The 13,416-nt window shown below is 40.7% G+C and overlaps 1 protein-coding gene across 2 annotated transcripts in view; it reads right to left on the bottom strand.

The window, feature by feature from the left end:
- The window catches only part of OPHN1 (oligophrenin 1), a 331,531-nt gene that overhangs the window by 222,577 nt on the left and 95,538 nt on the right, over positions 1–13,416 (bottom strand). For both annotated transcript variants that reach the window (XM_068247665.1, XM_068247666.1), the window contains exons 3-4: positions 9,743–9,838; positions 3,685–3,746 (exon numbers count right to left, since the gene is read on the bottom strand). In XM_068247665.1, coding sequence (XP_068103766.1) covers positions 3,685–3,746; positions 9,743–9,838 — 158 coding nt within the window. The remainder of the gene's footprint in view (positions 1–3,684; positions 3,747–9,742; positions 9,839–13,416) is intronic.

Raw genomic sequence — 13,416 nt, 5'->3', positions numbered from 1 at the left:
ACCCACCTACAGTATTCCTTTAAATAAAAATGTCTGTAGTGTAAACCCCTATGTAGCACATTAACTCCTTGTGCTACCTGTACCTAGCCATGGGATGCAGTGCCTGCTGTCTGTAGTGATCAGGCAATCGCTAGGGCGACAGTTCCGAAACCCCAATGCTGTACAGATGCATCGATTTGCCCAAGCCTAGCAATGCATCTGTACAGCACTGGGGCCCCCAAAGTGTAACCCCAGCAAAAGGATCTGATCATTACAAATGCAAAAGTTTAAAAGAATGGTGCACTACATGCCCAACTAATAATGAAATAAGACATATTATTATTTATATAGCATGGACATCTTCAGCAGCGATTTACAGAGTATATCATCTTGTCACTTAACTGTCACTTAACAGGGGGATGCAGGGGGGGATCCAACGAGAGCACACAAGATAGTCCCTGCCAGGAACAGGAGTCATCTAACTTTAGAATTTATAAAACACAGGAATAAAAATGTGGACACTACAATACATCTGTTATGTTAGTAGAGCAAGTATTTATATACTTACATATGTGTTTTGGGTGGGGGGCATTTTTTAGCTAATAGTTCCTCTTTAAATACTCTTTCTCATAATTGGATTCACCTGTGTATGTAGGTCAGGGGTCACTGAGCTTACCAAGCCAATTTGAGTTCCAATAATTAGTTCTAAAGGTTTTGGAATAAATAAAATGACATCAGTGCCCAAATTTATGCACCTGCCTAATTTTATTTAAACAATTATTGCGCACTTCCTGTAAATCCAATAAACTTCATTTTGCTTCTCAAATATCACTGTGTGTCTCCAATATGATATATTTAACTGACATTTTTTATCGTAACAACCAACGATTTATACAGGAAAATCATGACGATTAACCACTTAAGAACCACAGTCTTTTCGCCCCTTAAGGACTAGAGCCTTTTTTCCCATTCAGATCACTGCAGCTTTAATGGTTTATTGCTCGGTCATACAACCTACTATTTAAATAAATTTTACCTCCTTTTCTTTACTAATACAGCTTTCTTTTGGTGCTATTTGATTGCTGCTGCGAGTTTTAGTTTTTATTATATTATTAGATTCATCAAAAAAAGACATGAATTTTGTCAAAAAAATGATTTTTTTTTTGCTTTCTGTGATAAAATTTGTCAAAAAGTAAAATTTCTGTATACATTTTTGTCCACATTTATTGTGCTACATGTCTTTGATTAAAAAAAAATAAACATTCAGTGTATATTTATTGGTTTGGGTAAAAGTTATAGCGTTTACAAACTATGGTGCCAAAAGTGAATTTTCCCATTTTGAAGCATCTCTGACTTTTCTGAACACCTGTCAGGTTTCATGAGGTGCTAAAATTCCTGGATAGTATAAATACCCCCCAAATGACCCCATTTTGGAAAGAAGACATCCCAAAGTATTCACTGAGATGCATGGTGAGTTTGTAGAAGATTTTATTTTTTGTCACAAGTTAGCGGAAAATGACACTTTGAGACAAAAAAAAAAAAAAAAAAAAAAGAAAAAAAGTTTCCATTTCTGCTAACTTGTGACAAAAAATAAATGAAATCTGCCATGGACTCACCATGCCACTCTCTGAATACCTTGAGGTGTCTACTTTCCAAAATGGGGTCATTTGTGGGGTGTGTTTACTGTCCTGGCATTTTGGGGGGTGCTAAATTGTAAGCACCCCTGTAAAGCCTAAAAGGTGCTCATTGGACTTTGGGCCCCTTAGAGCAGTTAGGCTGCAAAAAAGTGCCACACATGTGGTATTGCCGTACTCAGGAGTAGTATAATGTGTTTTGGGGTGTATTTTTACATATACCCATGCTGGGTGGGAGAAATATCTCTGTAAATGACAATGTTTTGATTTTTTTTACACTCCATTTACAGAGAGATTTCTCCCACCCAGCATGGGTATGTGTAAAAATACACCCCAAAACACATTATACTACTTCTCCTGAGTACGGCAATACGCCATGTGTGGCACGGCAAGTGGTTAACAAGGTGGCCCAAACTTTCGCATCCCACTGTATATAGTTTTAGTGAATGCTATACTCTAAAAGTCCCAGTTAAAGATATTACGCTAGTGGATGGTTCCTTAACCCTGGATTTTGTGTGTAAAGATAAACAGAAGCCTATGCCATTACTCACACAGTTTTCATATTTGATGCAGCAAATCCCCTTTGTAAAATTTCAGTCACCTGACCCAGCGATTTGGGAACTAAGTAGAGAGCTGCCAACAATGGGTGTTTCTTCTTCCCTGCAGACCAAATACCTAACCATGCCAATCTCCTCTCTCTACTCTGACAACCTTAAAGGGAACCTAAACTGAGAAGGATATAGATTTTTCCTTTTAAAATAATACCAGTTGCCTGACTCTCCTGCTGATCCTGTGTCTCTAATACTTTTAGCCACAGCCCCTCAACAAGCATGCAGATCAGGTGCTCTGACTGAAGTCAGACTGGATTAGCTGCATGCTTGTTTCAGGTATGTGATTCAGCCACTATTGCAGTCACAGAGATCAGCAGGACTGACAAGCAACTGGCATTGTTTAAAAGGAAACATCCATATCCCTCTCAGTTAAGGTTCCCTTCAAAGGGAAACTAGTAAGGGGGATATGGAGACTGCCATATTTATTTACTTTTAAACAATACCAGTTGCCTGATCAGCATCACCCACCTGAAACAAGCATATGGCTAATCCAGTCAGCCTTCAGTCTCAGAACATCTGATCTGCATGCTTGTTCTGGGTCTAATGTTAAAGTAATTGAGGCAGAGGATCAGCAGGACAGCCAGACAATTTGCATTGCTTGAAAGGAAATAAATATGTCAGACAACGTATCCCTCTCACTTCAGGCTCCCTTTAAATATATTTTAAAGGGACCCCATAGAGAGGAACAAGTACTAAAAGTCCATCGAGGAGCCTGATTGCACAGAGCTTGACCTGGAAGTAGTGGTTCACTCTCCCCCCTCTACACCCACATTGTGAAGTAAAGCCCCAGCCACCTTCCCCCTTGAGCACACAAATGGATGGATTGGCAAGAGGGGACCAGTTGACAGGGTGTGAAAACGTCGGTGACCAGGGGCGAAGCTAGTCACTGCCTCTAGGTCAGGGGTGTCAAACAGGTCCTTCAAGGGCCAAGGTCCTCACACATTTTTGACACAGCTCAAATTAATTGGGTCTGAATCAGGAAAGGTGGGGTCCATCAGGTAGAACACATTCCTCTCTTTCTCAGTCCATACTAATCACTGGCATGGATCTGGCCCTCCAGGCCTGGGGTTCGACACCTGTGCATAAGGGAATTCTGCACTATACCAACAAGGACCAGGTAACTGATGGCACTGACCAGTATGGCCTATGCAGGAAGGACTCACTTGTGGCACAGCAATAAAATGCATCTCTAAAGCCCGCAGATCTTTACCAAATACTAAGAACTACATATTCGTAAGCAACACATTTTTATCTGACCATTGTAACCATTGTAATCTTGATTGCGCCCGTTCAATATGCATTGTCCCAAATGTCACTTGCTGTGGGTACGTAGGGATTACCCAGGCATTCTAGGATCCTGACAGGAATACCAAAAAGGTACATAAACATCCACATACATCGTGACATCAACTGTAAATGCATCCAAAAACCAAAGTTCTCAAAGTTCACCATTTTCTTACCATCATCATCCTCTCTAGTTCCACTTCCTGCAGCAGGTCAGCAAATTCTTTAAAGGACTCAGCTGAGGTGATTGGAAACAGAAAACAGACATTTAATACAGCATTTTACCAAAAATGTTTGAATGTACTTAATTACAAAATATTTCCCACAATCCATAATGCTTTCATTGTGTGCAGCTCCTTTCCATTTTAGAATTAGCTAAGCAGACTGACACTCTGTATATTGGAGATGTACCCTTAAATTTAATAACAACTGCAAAATCTATAACTGGTCTCTTCAAATGACCAATGCTTTGTTGCTGCTAATATAATTGTTAATTTTAAATGTAACAGAAAAGTAAGATCTGCTTTCTGGCTTCCTTAACAACAGGTAATAGCTGGCATAATTATGTATGCTTGCCATACACAAATTGCATCATATAAAACTGAACTGAAAAGTTAAAAATGATCAATTAATTGTGATCATTTTAGATTAAATGCCATGCTTATATCGAATATGAGAGCTGGAAATTTTCAATCACACCAAATAAAATAGACCATTTAAAAATGTTTGATTCCTTCATATTCATTTAAAATATTTCTATAATATATTCCTTTGAAACCAGCAGTTGAAGAAAACTGCATTCAAATCTATGCATGTGTGGCTGGCATTCACATTATTACTGTGATACCAAACCTTTAGGCCCGTTTCACACTATTAACCAGCGTTAGCATTGCGGTGCGATGCCAAGATTGCATCACACCGCCAAAAAACAGCCTTCGGGAATTTCCACATCAATGCACGGTAATCCTCTTCTGGATGACAGCCAAGCACGAATTGAGGCTCTCTAGCGCTCACTTCCTGTGGCCGAAGAAACAAATTGTGCGGAAGTGTATTCACAAAAAAAAATGCTTACGTGCATGCGTGCCGCAATGCGACCGCACACATTTTTTTCAACATACTCATCGCCATAGACTTACATGACTTCCGGTCTGCACAAATAGGCTTGCGTCTTCTTCATTGCAGCCGGGTGGTAGGGAGGGTTTCTTCCAGGCCTCTGTCTTCTTCCGCCTTGTATTGCGTCCCACGTCGCGTCACCCGGAAGGAGGAAGCGTGGTAGTCACATGATGCAATGTGGGATGCAATACAAGGCGGAAGAAGATAAAATCCTGGAAAAAATCCTCCCTACCGCCCGGCTGCTATGAAGAAGACTGAATCCTGCTGCACCCTCCCTCACCCACCTGGCTGATGTGGCAACAAAGTGAAAATGAATCTGATCAACCGGTAATCAGATCCGTTTTCACAGATATGTTTGCCAGTGTGAACCAAGCCTTTACGGGTCTGGTGAAGCGGAAACCGGATCAGTTTTACTGGATCCATTTGGCTAAAATCCCCAACGTGTACCGGGCCTTAAATTGGCGTAGCATTGTGGTAAAACAGGCCAACGCACCGCGCCAGTGTACAAGGGGCCTTACTGAACAAAGGAGAAAGTACTTTTAAATGCTAACACATACTAATATAGCCAACACAGCATCAGGTTCCAAGTACATTGCTGCTACAGAGAACTGGCTTTCCCACTAATGTGACACCCATTGGTGATACTAACTGGACCAGTCCAGAACAGGGCACTAAATAATATTAAAGGGAAACTAAACTCAGAAATGCTTCGGTTGCCTAGCATTTTTATGCAATCGTTTTGTTCACCCCACTGAGTTAAAGCTGAAAGTTTGCACTTTAACTGCATCTGAGTGGTTCCATTTAAAAATCATTGTAGTAATGTACAGGACCACAATAAAAAAAATAGTTATGGACCTAACTGTATGATGCCACTTACATTTACTAGTATACAGGGAGTGGTTCATGAAAACTGGTGTCATTGTCATAGAGCCCAATCCTGCTTCCTCTTTATTTCCTATACCAGTAGTTATGAACAATTATAACAAGTCAGCACCATGGCAAATATACAGATTGAGCATACTTTAGCTAGGTAGGCATGATGAGATTTTCTGGCAGATTCACTGTTAGATTGATTATTTCCAACATATCCGATCGATTTCCCATAGAAGAACCTATTATGTATCTAGCATAATAGAGACTTGGTTTGTGATATAACTCAGAAAGCAGAGCAGCAGATCATGCCTTCCGGGGTTGAAATCATCATCATCATCTGGGTGTGGTAAGAAAGAAGAATCCTGTGAAAGAGTTTTAATGTCATTATACCATCTGGGAGACTTTAACCAATGCCTTCAGGGAATGCAATAAATAGATGTCTGTTGTGCATGCCTGTTATGTGGCATCTCAGCTGAAACACTAGCATTCAGTTCTAATGCACATGCCAAAGTCAGTGACCCCTTGAATCATGTTTTAATAAATATGACTCTGCTATAGTTGATCCCAAGCACAGCATGTAAAAACCGTTAAATGTAAGAATGTTTAAACCGTCTTTGCCTCTACTTTCTGTAATGAAAAGGATTAGTGTATCACAGTTGGGGAAGACCCTGCTCTGTTCACCCAGGCAGGGCCCCTTACTAGGAGTGTGAACTGCTGCAGCTGAGGTCTGTAAGAATGTGAGTCACTGTTTGGCACAGGTACAGGGGGGGAAGAGCTCCATAACATCTGTTATTAACCCTCACATAGTTTTGTAAGGGGTACGCATTAAGCAGCTGTGGACCACTTTGTCAAAAAGAAAGCATAAAGAAATACTATCAACCCCTAGAGTATATCACCTGCCTGGAGTCTGTGTGATTGCAACAATACAGAAAATACAGTAGAATATACTTCGACACAGTACAAGGAAATATATTCTTAGGACAGTATCTTAGAATTCGTAGAAACTGTTCCAAGGAAGCTGACTTTGAAAAGGAGGCAAAAGCCCTCCGGGCACGTTTCCTCGAGAGAGGATACAAGGACAAATGGTTGAAGAAAGCATATAAATGTGCTAAATCAACCGATAGATTAACACTGCTGGGCCAGTCAGATAGAAAGCAGAAAAGAATCGAGGATGACAAGAAAGTACGCCTGATCACCAGATACTGTGATCAGGAGAATCAAATCTATAAAATCTTGAGCCGTCACTGGCACATACTTTGCGCTGATCCCTCGGTTCAGGAATTTGTACCTCCCAGACCCCTAGTGACTTACAAACGCTCCAAAACCTTAGGGGACTCACTGACGACCAGCCACTTCCGTTCTAGAGCAGCCTCTAAGCATTGCACAGTCTTGGGGACCTATAGCTGTGGTGGATGCGTATATTGTAGATACTTACAGGTGGGAGATGAGGCTACACTCCCCAATGGACGCACCTGGAAGCTGAGGCATTTTGTGAATTGTAACACCATCTGCGTTGTCTATTTACTGACATGCAGATGTGGATGTTTTTACATCGGAAAAACGTACAGGGCATTCAAGGAACGCATTAAGGAACATGTTGGCGACATTGGGGGATGTAATTTCAGGTCCCCCATTTCGAGACATATTAACTTGACACATGGTGGGGACCTGAACTTCATCCGCTTTATAGGTTTGGACAGAGTACATCCACATGAAAGAGGTGGCAATGTGGATAAAATTCTTTTACAAATGGAATTGAGGTGGATCTTCACCTTGGATGCCACTAGAGGGAGGGGCCTGAATGATGCAGTGCACTTTGGAGCTTTTCTCCCTGTATAGTTAGTCTTTCTCAGTCCTTACTCAATATTCTGCTTTAGAGTATGAAACTCTTTCCACCCTGCCCTCTCCCTCTCCCCCTCTTTTGAAAGTGGTCCTCCCTTCCCTTTCATGTCTGTATTTCCTGACTGCCTTCCACATTGTTGGTTTGTCCTGTTTTCCCCCCTTTCCTTGGGGACACTACCTAGAACCATTCATCATGACCCCTTTAAGGGTGTCATTATTCAATATATCACTTTGTGCGTACATCTGCACAAGTACTATGTTGATGTTTTGCAAACTTACATTCCTTTGCGAGGCTCATGCCTGTTAGTGTACAATGTGGACGTGGCCTGTTCTACCATCTTCATGCATTTTTTATGGATTAATGTTTTCTTCTATATATATAGCGAGATGTGCACAAGGTTGCACAATATAGTTGCCAATCATTACTAGACTCCAGTTTGAGTATGAATTTATGAAGAATTTGCACAATGTAGTAACTTCTGAAATTACCATGTCACTATAGATGCTCTGGGCTCTCTTCGGCGGCACTCCTCTCCCTCAGTCAGTGGGACGCTTCCTGTTTGCGTCCCACTGGGGAGCGCATGACACGCACACCTCCGCCGCCATGTGTGACGCGCGGTAGGCGGAGTTCAGCGCTCACGCTGGGCCGCTTCCTATTGGCCGCAGCAGCAAGGAAGGAGGTGGGCGTCTCCGGGGCAGATGCCTAAAACACTTGTGGCATGGCGCTTACAACATAGACGCTAATCTCCGAAGAGGCTGTCAGACGGACAGCGAAACATGTCAGATGTCATAGCGTCTGATACCAATCCCCACCACCCATAACCATCTACCAGGACCACCCAGAGCTTGCTACCTTGCAAATCTACCCACAGCCTGGATTCTCTCCAGCACCATCTGAACCTGCATACCCAGTGATGTGGTAAATATGCACCCGTGAACTTTACAATAGCATTCCTGCTGCTGATCGCATCTCATATCTGCATATGGCCTATGCTGTGACATGAATGAGCTTCCGTTTGCATAAAGTTTAACAAGCTTGCCACTATGTCATACTGAAGGACAGCTTTGACAGCTACTTTCATCACGCTTGCTTGCTTTCTCTGCTACGCTTGAGCTTATCTTTTGGATGCACATGCTCCTTGCCGCACATTACCACTCATTAATGGATGCACAGTATACTACAGATTATGTGATCCTGGGGACCGCGACTGAGTCCATGTAACCCATATACTGGTGATGATAGATGTTTCAGGCTCATGAACAGTGCATTTTTGATCAGCTAAGAGGTATATATGATTCTTGGGACTGCGATTGAGTCCAACCCATCCATTCTATGAATTTGCTATATGCTCCTCTAGGATGGCCAATTAAGGAACTGGACATACACTCTTAGATCCATACAATTTGAATTGAGCACTGCTCCTTGCTGCTCTAGAGGTGGTCTGATTTTTATTTTTGCGGAGGACTGCAGCCTCCATAAGGGTACAATGTGGTTGTGGGGGTTTGGCCCTTTTAGGACTCCTATGTCCTAGTTTTAATTCAGTTTATGTAGTACGTGTTCTAATTATATGTATATGTGTGTGTTTTTTGTATATTACAACAATTTTTCTATATTAAATATTCTAGCATGCACCCAAGAGTCAGTTGTTCTCTATACAAATCTGCTATTTAATTTGCTGACAAGGTGCATGGTAGTGTATATATGAGATCTTCTGAGATTTACCCGTATTACCTATTATGCTATAGCCCTATCCGGGTTATTGGCATATATGTTTGGTCATTTGACACTGAGGTGCCCGTTTCTTGTTCTTCTACATATTCTGTATATACACATATACTGCAGAGTGCCAATGATGGTGAGCTGAGATAGTGATGGGGGTCTTTCACTGTAAAGATAATATAAATGAAAAGAAAAGCAAAAGAACAGCAAGCAGATGACATATCCCCTGCAAATACCGTACTGAGATATGCTATAGGAGCGGACATCGGTCAGAACAGCCAGAAAGCAGAGCAGTGCTGACTCCCCTGGGTGCTCAGCAAAGACTCATGCATAAAACCACCTAGGTGGGGTTTTGAATTCTTGCTAAGATTTAAGGATATGTTCTTAATTATAAGCATTTTGTTTCAATCATAAATTGTAATTAAAAGCAAGAGAATGTTGCCAATATGTTACATTTTATTTATATAGAGACATTCTGCAGAACATGCATGCCTCAGTGCAGGTTTCTGGTTTGAATTTCTGAAAACACTTTGGACTAGTCCCATGTAATAACTATCATCACATGTAGAGAGAAAGCTGCATTGAACATCGATATAGGACTGGCACTTCCAGGCAGCCTAGATGGGCGTTCAGCTATACAGTGGCACATATCATCCACAAGAGATAAATTACTATAGATATCTTACCAATGTTTAGCTCATCATCAGTTAAAGTGTCACCAATAAAGTCGAACTGGAAGCTTTGTAAGGTTTGCGCAAATTTCTGTACCGCAGTTGAGTATCCTGTAATGGTAAAGACAACACCAATTTTACACGTTTATTTTAGACAGATTTAACACGATTAATTAAGTGAACACCAATGAACAAAAAAACAAAACATTTTTCTGGATTAGCAATCGTACATGTGTATTTCATATACAGTATGAAGTAGGATAACACGGAATTGTCAGCAACCATGCAGAAATAAGGAGTTCTCATAACATGTCAGTGTTATGTTCCCAGAGGGGGATCACGTCAATCCAATTTCTTGCGACCCAAAACAAGAGTTTCCCACTGAAGAGGATGCGGATTTACATAGTGCTATACCAAATGATACCATAACACCACACAGGGCTGAATAAATAAAGGATTATTTCTTGGCAGTTATCAGTTCATGACTTCATTTCCATTCTGGAAACATTCATGTAATTCGTACTTTAGATAATTTATAAACTAAACTCTCTTTCTAGTCATTGGACACTTCTGTAATGAGACAAATAGACAAAAAGGTGAATAATGTACTAAGGGTTGGTTCACACTGGTTCTGTTGCATGGCTTCCCACAGTGGTTGCCAGACACATAGCCAGCATATTGAATGGACCAATGTCTGGGCAATTGTACATGCCAGCTGCAGTTCTGTGTGATGAAGTACAACACAGCCTAGCACATTTTTCCAGGAAGAGGAATGTGCTGCCCCAGTGCCACATCAATCCAACACACATACAGCCTTTTACAGACTGTATGCCTGCTGGATGGATGGGACTCTAAAATGTATAAGCTATAGGCTCAATTTACACCAGCAGTTCAGGATGTGTGCCTAGCTTTCAGTGGCATAAAGAGATAATTTGCATATTTGGGAGTGATGCATCATGGGAAACCACAGTTGCTTATTTAAAATTCGAATACACAAATACCGTAGGTTTGGTTTTAAGAAGGCAAAATCATATCCATTGTTGCTTTTTAGTAAGAGGGCTTTTCAGTCTCTTTTATCCCCTTATACTAGTAATTCTCGGTCACCATGAGCCATCTGCGCAATATGTATCACTATGAAGCGACCTTAAAAGAATTAACAGTTGCCTTTTACGTCTTCCGGTATGTGGATGATACAATCGTACAATAATAATATTTTTTTTTTAAAATGTATGTTGAGGTACATTTGTGTGCTGCTGGTTTTGCAAACCTTCAGATTACTTGAACAGATTTTATTCTGCTCACAAAGACTGATGAAACTAGCATGTTTCTATAGGATGGATTCTCATACAATCGTACACCTACTCATGCATGAGTACTCCAGGTAAATGAGCTGAAACTGCTGTAAGTAGGAGGATGGAAAGCAGACATGCAGCCAAGCTTTGCAGCTGGAGTGCTTCACACACACGCATACACACACCGCAAAACACTGGGGGTGAAAAGAAAGAACAGCTTACTCAAACATATGACAATACACCCCAGTGAGCATTACAGTACGGGGGCCAAACTGCAATGCTCATTTTCAGAATATAAAAACAGACAAAGAATGAACAAACGCCTGAAAATTCTCAGACTGGGAAGCACTGAATAAAACATTCTACTCCTATTTAAAATCTTGACTATGATTAGGCAATCAATGTTAATTACACCTACTGTTTCTCTTTTTGTGTGTGTATTTAAAACTAAAGAAGTCAAACTAAATAAACAATTCATTGACCTCTACTGCAATTGTATGAGTAGTATGAAAGTAATAAAAAAAAAAAAAATCACAATTTTGCTAGCTTCAGTAACTCCTATATGACCCAACAAAAACAGGAAGATAAGATATACAGCTGAATCTTCTACAAAAATGAATGTTGAGTAGTAATCTACCATAAAAAAAAAAAAAAAAAAAAAAAAAAAAAAAATCAGAAAAAAAAAAAAAAACATTTCAGCCTCATTATGGTATCAATTTACATATGACTTGATTACAACAACTAGGACAATCATAATAACCTGAATTACAGGAAGGGCCAAACTAAAAGGTTATCTCTTTCTTGTATCACATTTTGTTTCAGTGTTCAAGCCCAATTCTTTAGTGTGAAGAGGAGAGGAAAAGGCATTATTAGGGCCTTTAAGTGGATCCGAAAGAAACTTTTACTCATTGCATAATTGTGCCACTTTCATATAGTTTATAGGGTATTCCCTATAAACTATATGTAAGGGGCACAATACCCTAATTCCCTATAAACTAAACAAGCCTTGCCCACAGCTCCTCCAGCGCCCAGGCATTCTAAATCCCATGTAGCAAGTGCTCATGGAGGTTCAGTCTGGGGAGGAGGAGGCTTTTCCCGAAGGAGGAGGAGGTGTTACCAGCAAGGGGACGGAGAGTGGATTTCAGAGGCAAGGGGAGGAGAGAGGAGTGGAGTTTTCACAGGTCGAGGGGTGGAGATGCAGAGCAGCTTGCCTGTGTGTAATGAGGACAAGCAGAATATGGCTACTCTCATTGAATCGCAGGAAGAAATAATCATATACTGTCGACGCTGTTTGCAGCTAGATTTACTGTGTAACCCATCTAAACTTTAGATAAGATATATAGGCAAGTTACTTGTTATAGTTAGTTTTTAATTTCGGATCCACTTTAACAAGCACTATTCTATTTAGGCTGAGAAGTTGTGCCACATTTACACTGGTAAACCCAGAATCAAGTAGAGGATGATAACATTTCCCTTCAACAGAGGCGTCCTTTTGCAACCATCATCAACATAGCAATGAAAAGCTTCATTGAGATGTGCCTCCTGGACACAGCTGAAAAGGAACATTCATAGCAGAGCTATATATCTAAATAAGGAACCACTTTCCCATAGTAACTAGTCTGCACAGTATAATTAGTGTGGCCTGGAATGCACTGTGTACAACTTTTTTGGCAACTTTTGTGTTAATGTACTTTAGCAGAGGCATAAAACCAGCCAGTTCTAGAGAAAACCCATACATAAGTCAGTGATCTAGGCAAGAGAAAACACTTGTTTGACTGAATTTGTAAAGGTGTATATGGAATTCATAAGCATTGTTGAAACAACTGCTTAATTAACATCAACATCCACCTTCTAATTTCTGTACCTTTTTAAGCTGTATTTGCAATCGGTGGCGGCTCCAGCTTTACATTTTTGGGGGGCACAAAACAGGACACGATGGCTGTCTGGTGGTGCCCATTTGAGTGATCAAAATTGATGTTTGTATGGTGAGCTTTAGATATTTGTTGCCTAATGATAGTGATAGGATTAAGGCTACTTGGTTCGGCAATGATAGGAACCAAATGTAAATATCACAAACAGAACTCAGAGGCTATTGAGCAAAGCAGATTGTCTAAATGATGGTGCTATTATTGAAGAAAATGTACCTACAGATTTACTTGGCTAGTCTGCTGGCATGCTTTAATCCTTACTTGCTAGCAAGCTGCTCCTGTGTGGACAGATCACAGACAAATCATTCCAGCTCCAGCTCATGTCTCACAACTCTACAAGCAAGCAGAGGGGGGAGAGCAGATGGAGAGAAACACTGTGTGTGTAATTCCTTACCTTAGTAGCTAAGCATTGCTGGAGACTATAGCTTGTATTTTACAGACAGGAAGTTCTGAAATCAGGGTTATAATC

Source organism: Hyperolius riggenbachi, chromosome 8 (genome assembly GCF_040937935.1).
Source record: "Hyperolius riggenbachi isolate aHypRig1 chromosome 8, aHypRig1.pri, whole genome shotgun sequence".
Taxonomy (NCBI): Eukaryota; Metazoa; Chordata; class Amphibia; order Anura; family Hyperoliidae; genus Hyperolius; species Hyperolius riggenbachi.
The sequence above is the reverse complement of the archived record's forward strand: the minus strand, read 5'-3'. Positions and strand labels throughout refer to the sequence as shown.